This window comes from Ictalurus punctatus, chromosome 10 (genome assembly GCF_001660625.3).
Source record: "Ictalurus punctatus breed USDA103 chromosome 10, Coco_2.0, whole genome shotgun sequence".
Classification (NCBI taxonomy): domain Eukaryota; kingdom Metazoa; phylum Chordata; class Actinopteri; order Siluriformes; family Ictaluridae; genus Ictalurus; species Ictalurus punctatus.
In genome coordinates, this window is record NC_030425.2 from 26831777 (window position 1) to 26853936 (window position 22160).

A 22160-nucleotide genomic window follows, 5' to 3' on the forward strand; every position below is an offset into this window, starting at 1 on the left:
CACGGTGAGGCCACAGTGCTCGGGGAATAGGAAACAGGAGGAAATGGGCTTGCTTCTTTGCTGAGGTCAGGAGGGAACCTGGCCAAGCAGCGATGGCTCTCCGATAACCGACCGTACGCTTAAACTTGATCAGCTTTTCCAAAAACTTCACACTCAACAAAGCGTGTAATGGTACGAGTTAAAATATTGGCACCCCAGACGGTTTGTAGGATTGACCAAGAGACAATTATGGCTCTTTGGGAACGTCTAGAATAAACAAGTCTTTGAAGCGTTCCCATAAGACTACTGTTTAAAGCTTGATATGAAATTGTTTCGTCTCCCAGGACTGTTTGTTTAGCTTTTGTACCCAATTATAAGAGTGATTAGTGCAATACTCCTGCATTTTTGTATTTGTGTGTGTATAATCTCTATCCATGATATCTGTAATGTATGCTTAATTACAGTACACACTTCCCTTTTCCTAGATAAGAACAGATCGTTTACTGAAAACTAAGGGCAGTTGTTGAACTCAAATCTATAAATGTATAACTGGTCCTTGCAGAGAAGGAACTATTTTTGCCGTGGTGACCAGTGGAGTGGCTCTTATGGCGTATGGATAAACACAACACTTTTTTGGAAAGTGACGAGTCACTCGTGTCACTTGTAAATTTCTCTCTTGTGGGCGTTTTTTTTTATTTTGAATTTTTGAATGAGAACGAGAAAGAATAGCAGCCAAAACTGTAAATGCTTCTGAAGCTAACTAGCGCAACACTAAAATCAAGCAATACGCTAATCGAAGTGAAGATCAATTGTTAATTGATCTGCCTGCAAAACCGTAGACCAAAGCACGTCAATTGTACCGGCTGCGTTCACTTTCTAGAGGAAGTAACGATATCCGCTACTTCCTTTCAAGCTTCATTTTTTCTTTGTAATGTTTCTGCACACATTTCACCCAAGGCCGTATTTCACAGGAAAAGATGAAACCCTGGTTCCAAGTTGTTGTTCTGTTTTTATTGTGTTCAGTCAATTTGTAGCTTTACCGTGTCATACCTAATTTGCATAGAATTAAGAAAAATGTCATACATAAAATATACACTGGTCAGCCATGACATTAAAACCACATGTTTAATAATGTGTAGGCCCCCCTTGTGCTGCCAAAACAGCATGGCCTCCACAAGACTGGGACCAAGACGTTAAAAAGTTCTGCAAGTTGCGAGGTGGGGCCTCCGTGGATCAGAGTTGTTTGTCCAGAACGTCCCACAGATGCTCGATCGGATTGAGATCGGTCCTTCCATGGACCACTTTTGATAGGTACTAACCACTGCATACCGGGAACACCCCACAAGACCTACTGCTTTGGAGATGCTCTGACCCAGTCGTCTAGCCATCACATTTTAACCCTCGTCAGTGTCTCTCAGATCCTCACGCTTGCCCATTTTCCCTGCTTCCAGCACATCAACTTCGAGAACTTATTGTTCACTTACTGCCTAATAAATATACCCCACCCCTCGACAGGTGCCACTGTAAGAAGATAATCGATGTTATTCACGTCACCTCTCGGTGGTTTTAACGTTTTGGCTGATCGGAAAATAAACAGTCACTGTCGCATGCTGGTGTGAACGTCGTGGGAGATTTTCTCAATTCTGTGCAAATTTTAAATCATGACACTCTAAAGTGACAAATCCAAACGGATTGGCTTAAAAGGATTCCTCGGACTTTAGCTCCTACATGAGGTTAGTTCGCATCCCCATCATGTACGACCTTTCATTACGTGTGTACAGACGCAAGTAAAGCTCAGAAGGAAGCAGGAGAGTCCCTTGCTAGTGTGAGCATAAGGTTAAGGTTTTTAATATTTCCCCATCCAGCAACTGCCCTTAGACTTCCATTATATAAATGGCTTTGGAGTAAACATTTTCCTTGCCTTTTTTGAATCACTACAGATACAGTGGACGGAGATTACGTTAAAATAGATTTTATATATACACATTTTCTTAACAAGCAAATGTTCTTTACACTTCCTGTGATCTTTCACTGACATACAGCCTGCTTCCAGCAACACACACACACCACAGATGGGGAAATGACGCAGGAATACAGGAAGTATGAGCCATCATCAGCGAGTCAGCAGATTTTCTGTCGGAATTGATCGTGCACTTTTGTTCCCTGCTGAGGTTTGCGTAATATCGACTCATCATGGCAACGCGACAAACTGCTGCACGCTAGGAGAAAAAACAAAACAAAACAACGAGCCGTGTTGTTTTTCAGTTCCTCCATCAGTTCTACTAAATATACAATACTATTTATGAAAATTTTGCAGATTTACTCGAATTCATTGCACTTGCCGCACCTGCTATACCACAGCTCTGTCGATCTCTCCATTCTGATTTCTCAGAAGGTGGAGATTCATTTTCTACAACAGCAACCCTGACAGTAGTGTATCGGCAGATCACAAGTGTATATCAACGCGCTCGTTCGAATACGTTATCGTTTCTATAGCGACAGCTCATTCACAGGGACGTGTATGGTGGATGAGTGACGTTATCTAAGGACTAATAATAAAACATTAAGAACGTGTAGTTGTTGTGACAAAGAAAAGCGTGTAAACGTCGATATGGCGTTTTCTTTAAGGAGACGTTTAACGTTTATGGGAGGAGTCTCCAGTGTCAGCGCTTTGGAACGGGAAATTCTCTGCCATAGGAAAGTCTTCGGGGTAGAAGGGTTTTCACTCTTTGCGGTTTCTCTGCAACCTGCGTTTATTTATTTATTTATTTATCTATCAACAACTGTAAGAGCCTAGCGAGCGACCGACTTATAGCCGCTATAACACAAGCCGTACATTTGAACCGGAGCGAACGTGTTTTGTGAACATCCCACATCATCGAATGCAACCGTCGGTGTTTAAAAACCATGACGTGGTGTGGATGAAGAAATAAAAAATTGGAACTGTTGGGAAAATTAGTGTGGCAAACAATTCAGCATGTGCTGTTAAAGGAAAATAATCAACTTCTGGGAATTTTTTTTTTTTTTTTTTTGGTGTGGGTTTTTTTGGCCTCGTTAAATTCAAAAGAAAGCTAGAGAAAGAAAAAGAAAGAGGCTGGTTAGGGAAATGTTTGTACAGCATGAAACACAATCACAAACAGATAAAAAGTACACAGTAAAGCTGTAAAAAAAAAACAAAACAATTTTTAAAAACTTGACAAGCTACGTTTTTTTGGGGTTGGGGTTGCGCGAAGAGAGGCTGGTGACGAAATGACTGTTTATACAGTGACTGCTATAACATTAGCGATAAGACTGGTTTCACTTGTTCCACAACATTAAAATGTAGCTATAAATGGATAAAAAAAAAAAAAAAAAAAAGAAAAAAGTATGAATTGTCATTAGTTAATAAATAAAACACTGATTGGTAAAATGCTGTGGTAGAAGACGACTAAAACACTTCTGGACAGGCTGCTGGAAAATAATCAACTTTGGGATGTAAATCTGTTTCGTCACACCATCACGTGCTTGATTATTTTCCTAGAACAGCATTGTAACAGCACTGACATTAGAACCATTTGAGATTTCCTCATCGTGATGTAACATACCCTACCATCATACAGGTACGTAATCCCATTGCTTGGTTTAACTATAATATGAAGGAAGAGGTTAATACACTACTAACAGTGTGAGGGTTAACTGAGCTGAATTTTAAATAAATAAATAAATAAATAAATAAATAAATACAAGATTGTGACACGTAGCGCATTTTATTACCGTGTGTGAAACTGCTGGACCTTTTTTTTAAAATTATTATTATTTGTTTTTTGTTTTTTTTTAAAGGCCCCTTTATTAACAGGAGTGGAGTGGCACAACAAACCATTAACACACTTGAAAATGAATGATCTAAAACAATGACAAACCTCTGGTGCTAGGAAAGAAGGTAAGTGTTGTCTGACTTTTTTTTTTGTTTGTTTGTTTTTTTTTGGTGTGGAAAATTCTTCACACTAACGTGCTCCAAGGACACCATCCAACACGTCAAATCTGAAAATCTACCGAATCGAAAATCAAAACCTATCGTGTTGCACAAAACTTGAACGCAAAAGCTACCCCGGAATGCCAGATCAAACAGACGATGAAGACGTCAGCGATGAATTTCAAAACCCATACCAGAGATTAAAGCTCGTAAATAGTGTCCTTAATTTCTCAACCTGAGAATAAAATAGTAAAGTTTGAGTGGTAATGTAATCTCAAATCTCATTAAATGTGACCATTGCCTCGAATTGTTACATATCAAACTATATATATAATCTTACGAGGACTTCGGACTCGACAGGATTTGTTGCGATTTTGCCCATTTTCGTTAAAAAAACAACAACAAAAAAACAGCTTAAATTAAGTTATTTGGTTCCTCATGACACAACGAAGGTTCCAAAGGTTCAAGTTAATCAACTCCTCAAACCGTCTCTGAAGTGCAGTTTTGGTGTTACTCTGGACTCGGACTTTTTGATCCGACACGCAGTCCTAAAAACTTCTTCTTGCCAGGAACGTTGGACTTTTCTGCCGTTGCGTCTGCGTGATCGGCGTAGAGGTTGCTGAAGAAGTTTATAAGGTTGACTAAAAGGAACACTACTAAGAACAAAGTAAGTACAATCCATAGCGTCCGGTTCCTCCTGAAGATCTTTGGACATATTCGTTCAAGGACTTCCAGAACTCGTTCAAACCTGGTAGAAGTAGGTAGAAAGGTAGAAATAAAAATAAATTTAATATAGATGGTCAAAATATTCATTTACCGGGTTTTCTAAAACTGGGTTTCTTATGACAAGGTCCAGCTAAATCGGCTAACACCACCACCACCACCCCCCTAAGCTGAAGCAGATGTTGGATGTAAGAGTCTCCAGGGTCACTATAGCAGATATGATATTTTTACAAAAGCTATCTACCAGAAATTCAAAGCTAGTTCGCGTTATACCACAGCACTGTTCAAGTCTCAAATCTGATTGGTCCAAAGGAGTTTATATTAATCTGCTCATTCTGATACATTATCGTTTCTATAGTAACAGCTCATTCTGAGCGATTTGTATGTTAGACGATACAGAATCTAAATAATCTACTAATAATAAATGGATTAAAACTGTATAGTCGTTGATTTCATTACGACTTCTGTTAGATCGTTAACATTTACGGAAGGAGTCTCCAGTGTCAGCGCTGTGTAGCAGTATGATTTCTGCCTCAGGAAACCCTTCAGGTCTTTTGTGGTTTCTCTGTAGCATGACAACCTGCGTTTTTTGGCTTTATAACTTCAAGAGAGTGGGGGGGGGGGGGGGGTGAATAAATAAAATAAGAGAGGCTGGTGATGGAATGACTATTTATAGCTGCTATAATGTAAGGGGACATGCCATCATTTTTGTCTCATGGACAATCTAACATTTACTGTATCTATAAATGGTTTAAAAACAAAAAAAAACAAATGCATGTCATAGGGTTCATTAATCCATTAAAATCATTAACATTAGCCAATCACTGTGGTATAAGAGGAATAAAACACTTTGTTACATCCTGTATAGGTAAATAATCCACTTTGTGTTGGACCAGATTACATCTTCCTCAACAGCATGCCCCTGAATGTTGAATTCCTTACTTAAAGCCTAAACATTTAGGGAAAAATAAATGAACTATAAATGGCCTTTTAAACAGATCGATAATTTCTCAGTACCTGCTTGGCTTTTTTTCTTCTTCCAGCTCTTCTCCATTTATCTCTTCTGGCTCGGTCTCTTTTTCTTCTGCCTTCTCTTCCTGCTCCTTCATTTCCTGGAGCTCTTTAAGTCTTTTCAGTCCTTCCTGATACCTGCAGATGTACATGCATACTATTCAAGATTTCACGTGGCCATATTTGTTGGAACGTAAATATAAATCTGGGTCCATCATGCACGTGTTTTATGTGCCTGATATGCTAACAATGGGCAAGTTGTTTTGGCGTCCACCTATTTCACACTGTGAGCATTATGTAGGAGACATGATGACCTCATTTATAGAAGGTTTATAAAAATCTCAACATAATAACTGGTGAGCCAGCCAGGAGTTACGGAAGACCCAACTAAAGATCGAGAACTCAACTCGACCCTGATTCAAGCGGTGTTCTGAAGATCGACAACTCAAGGTCCAACCAATGCAACGGTTTATTGATGACACAAACAAGAGAGTTTGTGACATCCGTACACCCCAGCTCAAACAAACTTGGTGAGTGTTACGTGCCAACGCATTTGCTAAAACTGATGCCAGCTAGATAGGCTGTTCTGTTTGTGGGTCTGTGCATGAATCTGCATCAAACTGGTTACCAGTGATGCCTGTATCTGTTTTTGGAGAATGCTCCATATAGCCACAGTCTACACAAATTTCTTACAGCTCACAATATATGAAGCAAGAGTCACAACGGACTGTCTCTTACCATTAACCGTCATCTCGTCATGCACCAGTGGAAGTTCACTAGCTTTAGACTAACGATGCTTAACTTCAACTTTCCAACACATTGTCATGGGCTTTGACCTTAGGATTGGCGAGCCAGCCAGGAGCACCATTCCAGATCATAGGAAAAAACTGAAATATGCAAACCAGTGATCTGTCCATCTAGTAAGATGGTGTGGGGGTCAGCAAATACAAGAGGCATGGTTTGATTGGATATTTTAATAGATTAGGAGACTCCGGCAAAATTATTGCAAAGTACTTTGACCTGATCATTCTTCTACATGGGATATATTTTTCAGACAAATTAAACCAGTGGGTTCTGAAAAACCTAAATAAATGCATTTCTTTATCTGTAAGCTTTCCTTTTTAAATGATTAGATTTGTATTTGTAGTTAGGTTTGTATGTGTATGCGATACCTCTGTCCACTATCTCATGTCGTCGTCGCCATGCATTTTGTCGCATGCACTTTACATTAGCCGTAGGAGCATGTTACTGCGACAGTAAAGCTGACTCGACCCATTCACATACAGTAGTTTTACCCTAGCCAGTCACTTCTACATGATCGCCGTCAAAACAACAGCCTGTGAACACCACGTATCGCTTGGAGATGCTAATGTGTGTGTGGAATCGAAGATATCGAGGCATTACCCTTTATTGTAGGCTTCCTCCTCGATCTTGGCCTTGATCTCAGCTCTGATCTCTTCTGGAATACAGGAAGCTTTGGCCGGGTTAGCTGTCTCACCTTCCTGCTCCAGCAGAACTTTTCCACTGCATTGTTTTCAAATAGGAAAGAGGAGTTAGCACTGGAGCTATAAACTTGTACCATTACGCAGAATGTGCTATAATGTACGTTTTAGGCAAGTAGCCGGACATTATGTAAAACTTGTGTCTTAAAAAAAAAAACATCACTGTTTGAACATTTAGTACTCAGAGCATTAAACGTCTTCTCTCATGCCCAAATATCAGGCTTCAGATGAGAGACATGGCACGATGGGGCTTTTAGTCTCACCTTATTAACAAGAGTGAGCAGCGAGCCAGATGCCTGGACTGTGTCAAACACTCCAGCTCGAATGTTTAGTTTAAATCTCAGAATAGCATGTTAAACCTGCTGCATTTGGGGCTCTTGCAGCACGTCTAACACTATCCAAGGCTGGTAAATATTTTAGTCTCAATGATTAACTGACCCACTCCTTGACAGGGGCTTTCTCAGGGTGAAACAAACAAACAAAATATCCTGCAACATCACAAGAGGCCACGATAAAGAATCTTGTTTTGAAGGAACCATAAATGACCTTGGGACTCGAAGATTACATTTCCAGAGCTTGAAATTTCTTGGGCATATTTCTGTTAAGTGTTTAGTATTTAAATTACTCACATTTCCCCTGCTGTTTGCTGCGCCGGATCTGAAGTGGAGTCGCTCTTCAAACTGTTCGCCTCGCACTAAACATTAAAACGAGGAACACAAATGAAATTTCTAAGCCTCGTTCTTGCTCAAGTTCTTGACAAATGACCAGAACTTCTTGCACGTGTTGCTGATAAAGTGCATACAGTTCTCTTACATCAACACTGAAAGCATCATCAATCACCCAACAGACACAGAATGGAGGGCTACACTGTTGTCCGACAGGAAGAGTTGACCAAAATGGAGCTCACCAGTACAGGAAGTGCACCAGGGCCAGTGCCGGGGCTGGGGCCGGGGCCAGCAGCAGTGCAAAAATTAGCTCCAGGACCTGGAGCGGGACCCCCTGTGGTTGGAGTCTGACCAGGAATGTTCAGGAGATTAAATTTGGGGACCACAGCTACGCTGACTCTCCTTCTGGGTAAAGCCTTGGAGTGTAAAGTACGCAGAATTCATATTCCTTCCATCTTACCAAACCATTCTGATGCATTTTTTTCCACATCTAAAATATTTGAATCATTCATTGATTCATATGAACAGATGATTCATTGGAAAACGTAATACCTTTCCCATTGTCAAAGACATGGATCTCGCTGCACGTGGAACTCCATCATCTAATCCAGAAAAGAAAAGCATCAAATCAAAAACAATTAGCATTCAGAAGTGTACAATTCATTCAGCACTGGAGTCATCATTGCTCCACAGATTACCTCCAGTTTCCATTGAGCTTCCATAACAACGGGGCGAGTTCTGGTTGGCTAGTTTCTTAAACTCCATCAGCTCTGCATGATCCTTCTCATAGGTTCTCTTTAGGTTCTCGACATACTGCATCATCACCTCAGTGGCCTTGTTCATCCGCTTCTCCTGCCATGTTGAAACACAGTGATGAACACCAAACACCAAGACATAACATCTTTATACGCACTGATGCCTGGACAATTATTTCAATAATCAGCATAATATAAAAAGATTCAGTAGGGCTGGATGTTTTGACTAACATTAAGTCGAGGCTTAATATTCTGTGTTGGATCAAAACATCTTTAAAAATGTGCTGCTATATTCTATTGTAACGAGAAGAGATGTAACTAAATCCAGCGGATATAAAAAGTCTACACACCCCTGTTTAAATACCAGGTTTTTGTGAAACCATCATAAATCATGTCGGAACCTTTTCTATCTTTATTGTGAAATTTTAACCTATTAATTAAAGTGAAACACAATAAGAATCATTTTAGGGGGAAAAAAAATTTAAGAAAAAAAGAAAAAAAAGAAGAACAATAACCTGGTCGCATAAGAGTCCCTTAACTAATACTTTGTTGAAGCACCTTTAGATTTTAAATTCACAGCATTCAACCTTTTTGGTGAAGGGTCGATCAGTAGGACACGTCTCGATTTAGCGACATTTTGCCATTCTTCCTTGCAAAAGCCTTCCAACTCAGTCAATTTGGCTGGGCACCTCCTGTGTGCAGCAGTCTTCAGGTCACCACACAGATCTCTGACTGGATTTAGCTCTGGACTCTGGCTGGGCTATTCCAAAACCTTGAACTTGTTTTAGTGAAACCACGCCTTTGTTATTCTGGAGGTTTGCTTTGATAATGATAATGATAATGATGATGAGTCTTTATTGGTCACATATACAGTAGAGCACAGTGAAATTGTCTTCTTCGCATACCCCAGCCTGTCAGGAAGCTGGGGTCAGAGCGCAGAGTCAGCCATGATACGATAAGAAAACTTTGAGCTGCTGTAAAGTGGGAATTTCCTCAGTGTGGGATCAACAATTACACACAACAACAGATAGGAAGATACACATTAAATAGAATGAATAGGAATAGAAAAATAAGAATAAGAGTAATAATAATAATAATAATAATAAGTAAACTGTGAACACCTCCTTTTATATACAGATGAATAAGTATATATACAGATGAGTAACACCTCGTTCGTATACAGATAAGTAACGAATGGAATATTGCACAGGTCACAGTAGAGGGTGAGCAACAAAAAGAGTAATAAACTTAATAAATATACATAGTACAGAGTATTATGAACGTGTTTGCTGATGCTGCTTAACAGCTAGCAGTGCTACATTGCGTTGTTTTTACATTAAAGAGTCTGACTGCTGTGGGGATGAAGGACCTGCGGTAGCGCTCCTTCTTACACAGACGGTGCAGTCGTCTGCTGCTGAAGGAGCTGCTCAGGGACCCCAACGTCTCATGCAGGGGGTGAGAGGAGCTGCCCATGATTGACGCCAGCTTTGCTAACATCCTCCGCTCCACCACCACCTCTACGCTGTCCAGAAGGCAGACCAGGACAGAGCTAGCCCTCTTAACCAGTTGTTTGGGTCGTAGTCATGCTGAAAGGTAAAATTCCTCTTCGTCTTCAGTGTTTTAGCAGAAGCCTTAAGGTCTTGCACCAGAATGGACTGGTATTTGGAGCTGTTCATTATTCCCTCCACCCTGATTAAAACCACAGTTCCAGCTGAAGAAAAACAGCCCCAAAGTATGATGCTGCCACCACCACGCTTCCCCGTAGGGAGGGTATTCTTTTGTTGAAGTGCTGTGTTTTATTTATGCCAAACCTATATCTTTTGGTGTTCTAGCCAAAAAGTTTAACTTCAATCATTAGACATTATTTCACATGGTTCTGGGAGATTGGATGAATTTTTTTTTTTTTATCTATTGTTTGGTTTAAAGAATGCTTACGTTCTGCCACCCTACCCCATAGCCTAGACATGTGAAGAATTCGGGAGATCGTTGTCACATGTAGGGAGCAACCAGTGCTTTCCAGAAATTGCTGCAATTCATTTATTGTTCCTCTAGGCCTCTTGGCAGCCTCCCTGACCAGTTTTCTCCTGATCTCATCAATTTTAGAGGGACATCCTGTTCTTGGTAGGGTCACTGTCGAGCCAGATTTTCTCTACTTGTTGATAGCATTTACAGTGTTCCAGGGTACATCCAATGCCTTGGAAAAAAATTTGTGTCACCCCCTCCTGATTGATATTTTTCAAACAATGAGATCCCGTACCTGCTTTGTAAGCTCTTTGCGGCCGACGGCTTTTCCAGTTGGACGTTACCAAGATGTCAGGAAAATCCCATCGGAACAGCTGTACTTTATTCGGGGTTAAATCGGTCACTTTAATTAACGGCAGGTGTACACTAATTAGTATTTAACACGAGTTTCGTTGTGATTGGTTGATTCTGAACACTGCCACATTCGCAACTATAAAAGGGTGCGTACACTTATGCAAGCTTTTTTGTCGCACCCCCCATCATCATTTCTTGTTGTTTTTTTGTTAGTTTGTTTTATTAACATCTCAAAAACCTGCCATTTTATAAACAGGGGTGTGTAGAATTTTTGTAACCACTGTTCATTATTCTGGATCCACAGGCAATGTGGTCCAAAAACAGATATGAATCAGAGATGCACTATTCATTGTTTTTCGTTTTGTTTTTTTGAAAGCATGCCAGAAAGGGTCAGGGGCATCCGGTTGAGACTAGAGGTGTGCACCAGACACAGTTTAAAAAATAAAAAAAGAAAAGTGAAAAGCTGACCACGCTTATTAACATGAATGTACAGTGTTCATTCTTAGTATCTGCCTAGTCAGGGCTGCACTGGTTTAAAATAAGGCTTCTAGATGGTTTATATTTTGGGAACCAAGTAAATTCGTTAGAAAAGATCACGGTCAGGTTCAAATGAAAAATAAAACTGAGTCAGTGGGATTAAAACTAAACTGCGACCCATTATGAACTGGAGTGATTGAGCCGAGGTTGAGGAACTGTCAGAGCCAGAATTCACACCACGCAGACAATGCTGCCATTTCTATCCGTTTTTTCCTCCAGAGAAAATTATTTTGCGATCATAAAGATGTAGGATCTTGCATCATTAAGGCATTCAGAGCTACACTAATAGAAGCTGGTATAAAGTTGGCTAATGGAACGAAGGACACTCGCAGCAGCCCCTAAGGTATGCAGAGTCTAATATTAACGGCGTTGCCATGGACAACATGCAACCAAGCACTTCAGTGTTTCTCCATTCACAAAGTTTACTTTGGCCCTCACATTAACCTTAAGGGCAAGCATAACATTGAGCTCAATCTTTCACAAACGAATCTTATCTGCCGGGAAAAGGCACATTCCTGTTCCCCTTAAACCACTTGAACAGAATAAGCATATGGGCATTAGGAGTTTATTCGCTCTGGTCTTGCAGCAGAGCACGGACTGGCTTACCTGTCGCACTGCACCCACCATCTCTGCCCGGCTGGACAGACGGTTGGCGAGGCGGTGCAGTACAGCTACGGTCTCGATGAGGCGCTGGTAGAATTCCCTCTGCTCTGCATTCTGCCAGAGAGACACTGTGGTCTGAAACAGAAAAGACATGTGAACTTTGCTCTCTGGCCTTCGGGGAATTCAACGGGACTGCTTATGCTTAAACACGGATATGCTCATCAACTGTACCATCTCAGAAGTGTTCTCTTCTCACAGCTCCAACAATGAAATCCTCATCACACCCAAGGGATGGAAGAGTTTATTTATCCACCCAAAACCAAATTATTTACATTGCAAATAATGGGGCACATGGGGAACGACAGTTCTGATATTGTCCACAACCTGCAGTGCTGTGAAAAAGAATTTGCCTGATTTCTTCTGCTTGTGTGTCTCACATACTAAATAGTTTTAGATATGCAAACAAAATACAACATAAAACACAGGCAACCCGAGTAAACGATACAGTCAATTATTGCAATTTGCCCAGGCCCTGAAGCAGCAAAGCATCCCCACAGCATCACACTTCCACCACCATGCTTGACCATAGGTACAGTATTCTTTTTGTGGAATTCTGTGTTTGGTTTACGCGAGATGTAACGAGACCTCTGTCGTTCAAACAGTTCCACTTCCGACTAATCAGTCCACAGAACATTCTCTCAAAAGGTTTTAGGATCAGCAAGGTGTGTTTTGGCAAAAATCAGGTGAGCCTTAAATGTTCGTCTGTTGGCTCTTTTGTGACTTGCTGGATGAGTAGTTGCTGTGCTCATGGAGGAATTTTGGAGGGTTGGCCACTTCTGGGTAGGTTCACGACTGTGCGGGAGTTTTTCAATTTGGAGATAACGGCTCTCACTGTGGTTCTTTTCAGTTACCTAGATTTTTTAGAAGTTAGTAACTATGGGGACCAATAGATTTTCATACAGGCCCAGTTGGTATTGGAGAACTTTTTTGCTTCAATAAATAACATTATTTTAATTAAATGAAATGGGACAGTATGGAACATGCAAAAAAGAAAAATAAGACGAGTCTTTTGAAAATTCAATTCACCCTGTTCTATATTAAAAACACACATTGTTGGATGTTTTACTTTATGAATGTGATTTTTGAAAATATACACCATTTCAAATCTCATGACTGCAATACACTCCAATAAAGTTGGGACAGTCGATTGTGCCTCAAGGCTCAGTTCTAGGTCTACTATTATTCAATTTCTATGAGCAATATGGTGTCTTTTTGCACACTAGTCTGAACTTCAGTAAGCTTTTAAACTCTCTCAGCTCCTCTCAGTGTTCTGGTCAGTAAGGCTGCACTCCCTGGACCTATCCAGTTAAATACCAAATCCTGTCATTTCTTCAAACCCATCCTGACAAAGTCTGTGTGCAAAATCGGTGTGATTTTGAAACAGTCAATCTAGTACAATAATGCAACATCTTTCTTGGTTCAGTCCTAGGCTGTTCACCGGAACATAAAGCTATTGGGCCATGAATATTATGCAGCACCAGGGAGTAACATCTTAAGATGTCAAGAGTCATCAAATGGTATGCCTCAAGGTTCAATTCTGGGTCTGCTATTGTTCAATCTCCATGAGGAATATGGATTGTCTTTCACACTAGTCTGACCTTCGGTGAGTTTTTAAATACTTCTAATTCCCTCTCAGTTTTTTTTAGTAAGGTCGTACTCTCTAGACCTACCTGCTTAAATCCCATTAAATCCCAAATCCCATTCTTTAAACTTCCAATTTTACATCTGCTATACATAAATATTATGACATGGGTTCTTAACCCCCCCATGAGACCCCTATTTGGAGTTTGCCACCCTGTATATACCGCCACCCTGTATATACCACCCCCCCTCCCCTACCCAACTGTTGATCATGTTCAGCTGTTAAATCGACATTAGACTATCTTCCATGGCCTGGAGGTGGTGCCAATAGGCAGATCTTGCATACCTATCAAAAGGTTAAGAACCCCTGCTCTATGAGGTATATGGGGTCAGTCCCCCCCCACTAGACTCACCTTCAGTGAGTTTTTAAACTCTTCCAGTTCCTTCTCAGTGTTCTCCTCCGTAAGGTTGCGTTCCCTCTCTGCCTGCTTCAGTCTGGTGTCCAGCGTGTAGTTGTCATTTCGGAATGCTAGAGACAGCTGCACAAAGGCATTCTGCAGGGAGAGGATACATCTTGCGTCATTCGTCCGCCGGACAAAGAAAAGAGAACATACACAAAAGCCAGGAAACATAGAGGTTCAACTGGAAACCAATATACAAGGTGACTGTCATAAACAAGGTCAATCACTCAGAGGATGGAATGCCTTATAAGGAGGCCAACAAAAAGAAAATATTGGCATCTGATAAAACTAGAGTGCCCTATAAAAGTTCCAGGAGAAAAAACAATAATGCCCAGCCGTTTAGTATTCAGCTCATTAAGCAGGAGATCAAAGCAGAGATGGATGTAGAGATGCAGAAATGTCCTGAAAGTCTCTCTGTTTTACGGTTATGATCAAAGCAAGGGGTAGTAAATAGCCCAGCGTGAATGTCAGGGGTGGAAAAGCCACCGAGAGCAAAATACCAGGCCATGACCTTGGCCAGCTTGCTAGCGTCATCCTGGGAGCAGCTCACATCCAGGCATCGAGGCATGTTTGTGCTTCCATGTAGAGGACAGGAAACCACTAAGGTCTTGCAAATTGGTTCATCCTAAGCTGGGCTTGAGAGTGCCATGAATTTTTTCCATTCTTTAGTACTTTCAAAACACTTTCAGGGACACGATGTACCATTGACCAGTAGCAAACACTGGAAAGTTCAGTACAACAACGTTATGACTCATCGCGGTGTAATAAAAAGTTATCCTTCCAATCATCCTCATAATCCCACCTCTAACAGGGTTTATTTCAAAATCAACCCTCTCTGGTGGGTCGAGCTTCCCTCCATGCCGACTCAGACACACAGCAAAGACCTTCGGTTTACATGAACAATAAGCAGAGCCGAGCTTCAGACCTAGAATATGATGGAAGTGAAACGTTTCTAGTACAACCTTGGTAAATTTGATTGAACTGATGGATAACCCCTAGACAGCTACACACTACTCATGATCATGTGACATTAGAACAGTCGTAGACTATTAGGGTCCCTGACGTTTCCTGGTGTTGCATGTTTACAATTATGATTTCCTCATCCTGAGTTTGACATTCATTTACAATACATTTTCAATCCTTTCTGCTGTTTTGCAATATCTTAACTTACTTACTACATTAATGAATGATTCCTAGATCAGTGATTCTGAACGTGGGGTCTGGGGAAGCGTAGCCAGGGGGTCTGCGATTTTTTCATTGCGTTACAGCAGTATAAAATCAATCCTCCGTTATCAAAATTATTACATTTATTATTGAGATATTACGCTTATTAGCATATTAGTTACTTGAATTGAACGGGTCTAATATCTCGATAAGAAGTCGCTTATTAATATCAGATTGAACTATAGGTGGACATTTCAGGAATAAAAAGCTCTATGGCTGTAATAAATAGCTAGAATCCGACTTACATATACACTTAATTAATGGTAACGATAAATTCGACTTTATAGGGATTCCTAGCTGCAAAACGTTTCTGAACCTCTGGTTTAGATTATTGCTATGGTGTTCTTTTCCTGCTATAATGTTATGCAAGTGATTGGCACGTTTGCCTCGCACCTCAGGGGTTGGGGGTTCAATTCCCGCCTCTGCCCTGCGTTTGTGCAGTTTGCAATGTTCTCCCCATGCGTCAATGATTTCCTCCGGGTACTCCGGTTTCCTCCCCATTCCAAAAACATGCGTTGTAGGCTGATTGGTGTTTCCAAATTGTCTATAGTGTGCGAATGTGTGAGCGATAGTGCCCTGTGATGGGTTGGCACCCCATCCAGGGTGTCTCGTGGCCAGAGTCCCCTGGGATAGACTCTAGGCTACCCGCAACCTTGTGTAGGATAAGCGGTACAGAAAATGGATGGATGATGGTAGCTTGGGGTTCACCGTCTTGCCCAAGGACACTTTGGCATGTGGGCCGAGAATCGAAAATCCAAGCCTACGATTAGTGGACAATCCGCTCTACCACCTGAGCCACGGCCGCCTCACGTACCATTTAATAAAAATTAAACAGTATCGTTGTCCAACATTGCTCACACTCAGGAAAGACTAGAGCTTCCCCTCCACCTGAATCTCAATTTAAGCCCTGATGTGAGACTAATTTTAAAAATAAATAAATAAAAATAAGGCAAGTGAAATAACATCCAAGTTTGAAATGAGATGACTAGACACCCACCTCGACTTCCTTCTCTGTGAGCGGAGGGGCACTGAAACATAGGACATTGAGCTTTAGATTGTGATTCTACTGCCGCAGATGGCAAATGCAAATATTATATTATATTATATTATATTATATTATATTATATTATATTATATTATATTATATTATATTATATATATATATATATATATATATATATATATATATATATATATATATATATATATATATATATATATATATATATATATATATATATATATCATAATGCGTGTGTAACGCTCACCAGCCTGGTAAGCCTCTGTGTAGTTTGAGCTTCCGCAGCATGATGTCTGATATATTGGGCATGGCGTCTGCTTTCTCTTTCAACTCCTCGTCTGCTGTGGACTCAGACGTAGAAGACGACGGATCTGATCGTGACAACAAGCCATGTGTTATTTGAATAAATACACACCTTTGCTAGTATTGGAAACTTTCTCTAAAGACATGCAAGGATGTTCATGATGACATGCATCGCCATCTTCTGGTATGTGCACGTAATTGCATGTTTTGTACATTTATATAGGAAGAACAGGTTTTTAGGTGATCGCAGGATTATATGCGCTATGGTGGAGTAAATGCCAACTCTTGGGTCGCACCTCGGTCCTGTTCGGCCGTCTCGCTCAGGTCTGGCAGCTTTGACCCCGAGATGCTCTGGTTCCTCAACAGCTTATTTTCCTGAAAAATGACAAACAATTCCTGTGAGCTGCTTTCTGTCTGCTATTATCCAGCCATATCAGACCATCAAAGAAACACAGCATTGTCCTTTTTTTTTTTTTTTTTAAATCTCTTACCAAAAGTTCTAAAATCTTCTCTCAGCTATTAACATCACTGAAAAGGCAGTGACATGAATCTTAAGAATTACCTCCCGCAGCTTGGATAATTTCTGGCCACTCACGGGAGGCTTCAGGTTGTCAGAATAAGAGAGGCCATCTTCTCCTTTGGGTCCGCCGTTCCTCATGTTCAGAGAGCCCACCGTATCCCAGGAGACGGCCCTCATGAGAGGCGGGAAGGCCCCGATGGTCTTGATCTCAGCTGTGCACGGAGCTTGCTGCATGGCTGGCCGCTGTACCGCTTTGGCCACTCCGGTCGCCGGCGTCTGGCTATCTGGTTTCTGGACCGCTGGAACCGGAATTTGCTTTTTCCCCCCTTCCATGGAGACGCACAGCTCCGCACTATCCTTTGGAGACCTAGTGAGCTCCTTGGTTGGTGCAGAGGTGGTGGCGGTGTGGCGGGGGGTCAGCATGCCAGAGGAAACCTTGCGCTTCTCAGGCGGTTTCCATTCCACAAAATTCTTCAGAGTCTACACGGGAGAGGAACACCGTTGAATCTGGTTCAACAGTAACAGGTATTCTGGTCTATTTTATGACGATTTTCAGAATTTTACATGACACATGACCTGGGCCTTGGAACAAAACATACAGTACATCTATTGAATTGATGCGAAGTTACAAAAAGAATGCCACCTCGAACATCAAGATCCTTCTCTCTGTGAGAACCCTTGAAGTTTCTGTACAACGGCTTAACTACCATTTGTACATTTACATCCAGTCACGTAAAATTCATCGCTTACACGTCCAGTCGAGCAGCTAACATGACTGAACGGTCACACCAGTCCGATTTTAATATGAAGTGGTTGTGTATTTTGTGTTTCGTTGGTGGCGGTAGTCAAAAGTATCAACATGAACAGATGAAAAATTTTGAGAATGAACTCAAAAACCTCGCTGTTTGTCTTTAAATATCCTGCCTTTTTTATTTATTTATTTATTTATAAAAGAAGCCATGTCAGTTTACATCAGACTAGAGGGAGTACATACGATGAAAAACCCGACAAAAATCTGTCAACACTCTCCGTTTCCGAACGGACCTCTCTAGCCGACGGGCTACATGATTTACATAAATGTAAACGATTGGATGAACTGCGGCATGGTCTATGTCGCGAGTTAACTTGTTTTAATAATAAAGAAATGGTGACGTGTGACGAGAAGCTAGACTGACCTCTTGCTCGGGTTTATTTGCTTCTCCGTGGTCCCGCGCTGCAGGCACCTCCAACCTCTGCCCACACAAAACGATCGTTATTATTATAGTGAGTCAACAAAAGGACGTTTTTAGATGGAGCGGTATACAGCTGTGTGTGTAATGACTTTGAATTCTAGACAACCAACCTGACTCGGGCTTGAAGGAGGATTTGCTAGGACTTCTGTAGATAAAAAGGTACCAAAAAAAAAAAGCAGAAAATAATAAAATAACTGGCACAATGTATTAAATATATAAAGAACCAATTTTAAGTAGCTAGTAGTAGTAGTAGTAGTAGTAGTAGTAGTAGTGTATAGCATCTGTACCCATTTGTGGTGGCGGTGCAGAGGTGGAGCTGCTTCTGGAGTGAACAGGAGAGGAGCCTGGAGTGGGGTTGGGCGAGAGAGCTGAAAAGGAACCCGATGAATGCTGAGCAGATTTGAATTTGCCGGAAATCACTACCTGTACAGCGTTTACAGCTTTAAACCAGGAGTTTAGTAAAAGCCTGCGAGGCCTACTGGAGCGGAGAGGAGAGTGAAGTAGGGCCGGCTGATGTGGCAGAAAATAATCATATCACGACACCTGAAGACATTTTCACAATGAACAATACGTAGGTTTATTGAAAGGCTGCCAGACAAGCAGAGCAGCCCGTCAAAACGGTGGGTTCGAGTCGAAGAAAAAGTAGAAAGCTTTGGTAAGATTCAACACAAAGCTGCATTTGAACGTCCAGTCACTGACTCGCGACTCCGTTGCCCTCGGAAAACTGTGCGAACCGTGTCTGAATAGTAACGTCGATATTAGATTAGAGAATTCAACGTGTGGGCGGTCAGAAGGTCTCGATTAATTTTCTATAACAGTAATGCAGCTTCAAGAAGAAGAAAGGAGAAGGAGAAAGAAGAAGGAGAATGAAGAAAGAATGAGAAGGAATGACAAGAAAGAAGAAGAAGAAGAAGCAGAAAGGAGAAGGGAAAAGAAGTAGAAAGGAAAAAGAAGAAAAAAGAAGTAGAAGAAAGGAGAAAGAAGAAGAAGAAAGGAGAAGGAAAAAGAATAAAGGAGAATGAAAAAGAAGAAGTAGAAGAAAGGAAAAAGAAGAAGAAGCAGAAAGGAGAAGGAAAAATAATAATAAGAAGAAGCAGAAAGGAGAAGGAAAAATAATAAGAAGAAGCAGAAAGGAGAAGGAAAAGAAGAAAGGAGAAGGACAAAGAAGAAGAAGAAGAAGAAGAAGAAGAAGAAGAAGAAGAAGAAGAAGAGAGAAGGAAAAAGAAGAAAGGAGAAAGAAGAAGAAGAAAGGAGAAGGAGAAAGAAGTAGAAGAAAGGAGAAGGAAAAAGAAGAAAGGAGAAGGAGAAAGAAGAAGAAGAAGAAGAAGAAAAAGAAGAAGAAGAAAGGAGAAGGAAAAAGAAGAAGAAAAAGAAGAAGAAGAAAGGAGAAGGAAAAAGAAGAAAGGAGAAGAAGAAGAAGAAGAAGAAAGGAGAAGGAAAAAGAAGAAGAAGAAGAAGAAGAAGAAGGAAAAAGAAGAAGAAGAAAGGAGAAGGAAAAAGAAGAAGAAGAAAGGAGAAGGAAAAAGAAGAAGAAGAAAGGAGAAGGAAAAAGAAGAAGAAGAAAGGAGAAGGAAAAAGAAGAAAGGAGAAGGAGAAAGAAGAGGAAGGAGAAAGGAGAAGGAAGAAGAAGAAGAAGAAGAAGAAAGGAGAAGGAAAAAGAAGAAAGGAGAAAGAAGAAGAAGAAGAAGAAAGGAGAAGGAGAAAGAAGAGGAAACAGAAAGGAGAAGGAAGAGGAAGGAGAAGAAAAAGAAGGAGAAGGAAAGACAAGAAAGAAGGAAAGGAGGAGAAGAAGGAAGAAGAAGGAAAGAAAGAAAGAGAGAAGAACAAAGAGGAAGGAGAAGAAAGAAGGAGAAGAAGAAGGAAGGACAAGAACAAAGAAGAAAGAAGGAGAAGAAGATGGAAGAAAGAGAAGCAGAGGACGAAGGAAGAAAGAAGTAGTTACCGCATCGTTGCTATAGCGACAGCTCATTCCGGAGGAGCTGTATTTTGGACGTTGCATATAAACAGATTAAAATGGGTGTAATTGTTGATGTGTCAAAGTGCACTGTGAGGAAATATTTATGTCTGGAAGGAGTCTGTAGCGTCAGTGCTTTGGAACAGTCAGTAAGTTTTCTGCCACTGGAAAGTCTTCAGGACAGACGAGGTTACATTTAGCAGTTTCTCATGGCAAGTTGCCCCTTTAAATTTTTTTTTTAATGTTCAATAGGGATAAAAAGAGAGGCAGGTAAGGGAAAGACCGTTTATAGCTGCTATAGCATAAGTGCGATCAGGAATTAACTTGTGGTGGTTCCACAACATTAAATACAATTATAAAAAAGTATTATAGTACAATATGTAGGTTGTAGGTAAATTGCTGTGTTATAAGAGGAATAAAAGACTTCAGGATGTGCCGTTATTGGAAAATAATCAACTCTGGAGTGGCAACAGTCAGTTAGTCTGCTTTGCATTTTGTTTCATCGTAACATCTTATCCTTATCTTTGATTATTTTCCTACATCAGCGTGCCGAGTGTTTTATCCCTTACATATCACAGTTGAGACGTCTGTAAAGCCGGTTGCGTGTGGGCGTTACCGTTACCTGTAGGAGAGTCTGTGAGGCTACACGTAGACCGCCGTCCCCTACGCGTCAGGAAGCGATCGCTCACTTTCTTCGCCTCCTCCAGCAGCTCCAGGTTCTTCTGCCGGTCCTCCTCGGACAACAGCATCTCTGGAAGCTGATCTTTCACCAGGTCGATCACGTGACCATCGTTATCTGTCACACACACACACACACACACAGGAATGTAGTTACGCACATTATCTGGACCCCCTTTTCCTAGGGGGTAAAACAAAAAAAAAACCCAAGTCAGATCATCGTCTCAGTCCCTTGCATTTGTTTTCCCAAAATAGCCTCACAACTAGACTCTCATGTTTCCTACTTCTATAATGACCAAATATAGACAATTACGAAGGTCTGTTCCAAATCTGTACATGCTGCAGTTGTAATTCAGTCTGAAAATGCATTCTGACTGGAAGTTCCAGTTTCTGTAATCAGACTGTTCGTAAATTACAAGAAATAAAACATTTTCAACATGTGTCCAACTCGGAGATTAAGCTTGAGTAACGTACCTACTGTAGTTATTGGCACAGAGGAGCTGGGGTTCCTCGAGAGCCGGGGTCTCGGGCTGTGTGGTCTGTGATGAAAAACACATAATATAGTTGTGCGTTTTATTTATTTATATAAATAAATAAATAAATAAATAAATATATATAATATATATATAAAATAAATAAATATATAAAATAAATATATATATTTATTTATTTTATATATTTATTTATTTTAAATATATATTTTATATATATTTATTATATATATATATATATAAAATAAATAAATATATATATAATATATATATATTTATTTTATATATATAAAATATATATAAAATAAATTAAAAAAAATATATATATAAAATAAATAAATTATATATATATATATATATATATATATATATATATATATATATATATATATATATATATATATATATACACACACACACATACACACACACATATATATATATATATATATATATATATATATTTATATATATACATACATACGTACATACATACATACATATACACACACACACACACACACATACAGCTATAAGTCGGTGGAATAAAGTATCTTCAATGGAATCCATCTTGAGTAATAAATCAATAAAC

At 40.3% G+C, this 22160-nt stretch overlaps 1 protein-coding gene across 2 annotated transcripts in view; it reads right to left on the reverse strand.

Moving 5' to 3' along the window:
• Window positions 1–16: 16 nt before the first annotated feature.
• Window positions 17–22160, reverse strand: part of mrvi1 (murine retrovirus integration site 1 homolog) — a 53278-nt gene continuing 31134 nt past the window's right edge. Inside the window, exons 25-42 of one of the 2 annotated variants that reach the window (XM_017477866.3) lie at window positions 21552–21616; window positions 21022–21195; window positions 18733–18813; window positions 18556–18590; window positions 18389–18445; window positions 17289–17693; window positions 16990–17068; window positions 16638–16761; window positions 16367–16397; window positions 14098–14238; window positions 12047–12178; window positions 8531–8684; window positions 8385–8434; window positions 8075–8248; window positions 7797–7861; window positions 7070–7189; window positions 5672–5803; window positions 17–4679 (exon numbers count right to left, since the gene is read on the reverse strand). In XM_017477866.3, the coding sequence (XP_017333355.1) occupies window positions 4442–4679; window positions 5672–5803; window positions 7070–7189; window positions 7797–7861; window positions 8075–8248; window positions 8385–8434; window positions 8531–8684; window positions 12047–12178; window positions 14098–14238; window positions 16367–16397; window positions 16638–16761; window positions 16990–17068; window positions 17289–17693; window positions 18389–18445; window positions 18556–18590; window positions 18733–18813; window positions 21022–21195; window positions 21552–21616 (2257 nt within the window). In that variant the 3' untranslated portion in view covers window positions 17–4441. Of the gene's footprint in view, window positions 4680–5671; window positions 5804–7069; window positions 7190–7796; window positions 7862–8074; window positions 8249–8384; window positions 8435–8530; window positions 8685–12046; window positions 12179–14097; window positions 14239–16366; window positions 16398–16637; window positions 16762–16989; window positions 17069–17255; window positions 17694–18388; window positions 18446–18555; window positions 18591–18732; window positions 18814–21021; window positions 21196–21551; window positions 21617–22160 lie in introns of both variants that reach the window. The other variant, XM_017477865.3, reaches the window with a different exon arrangement.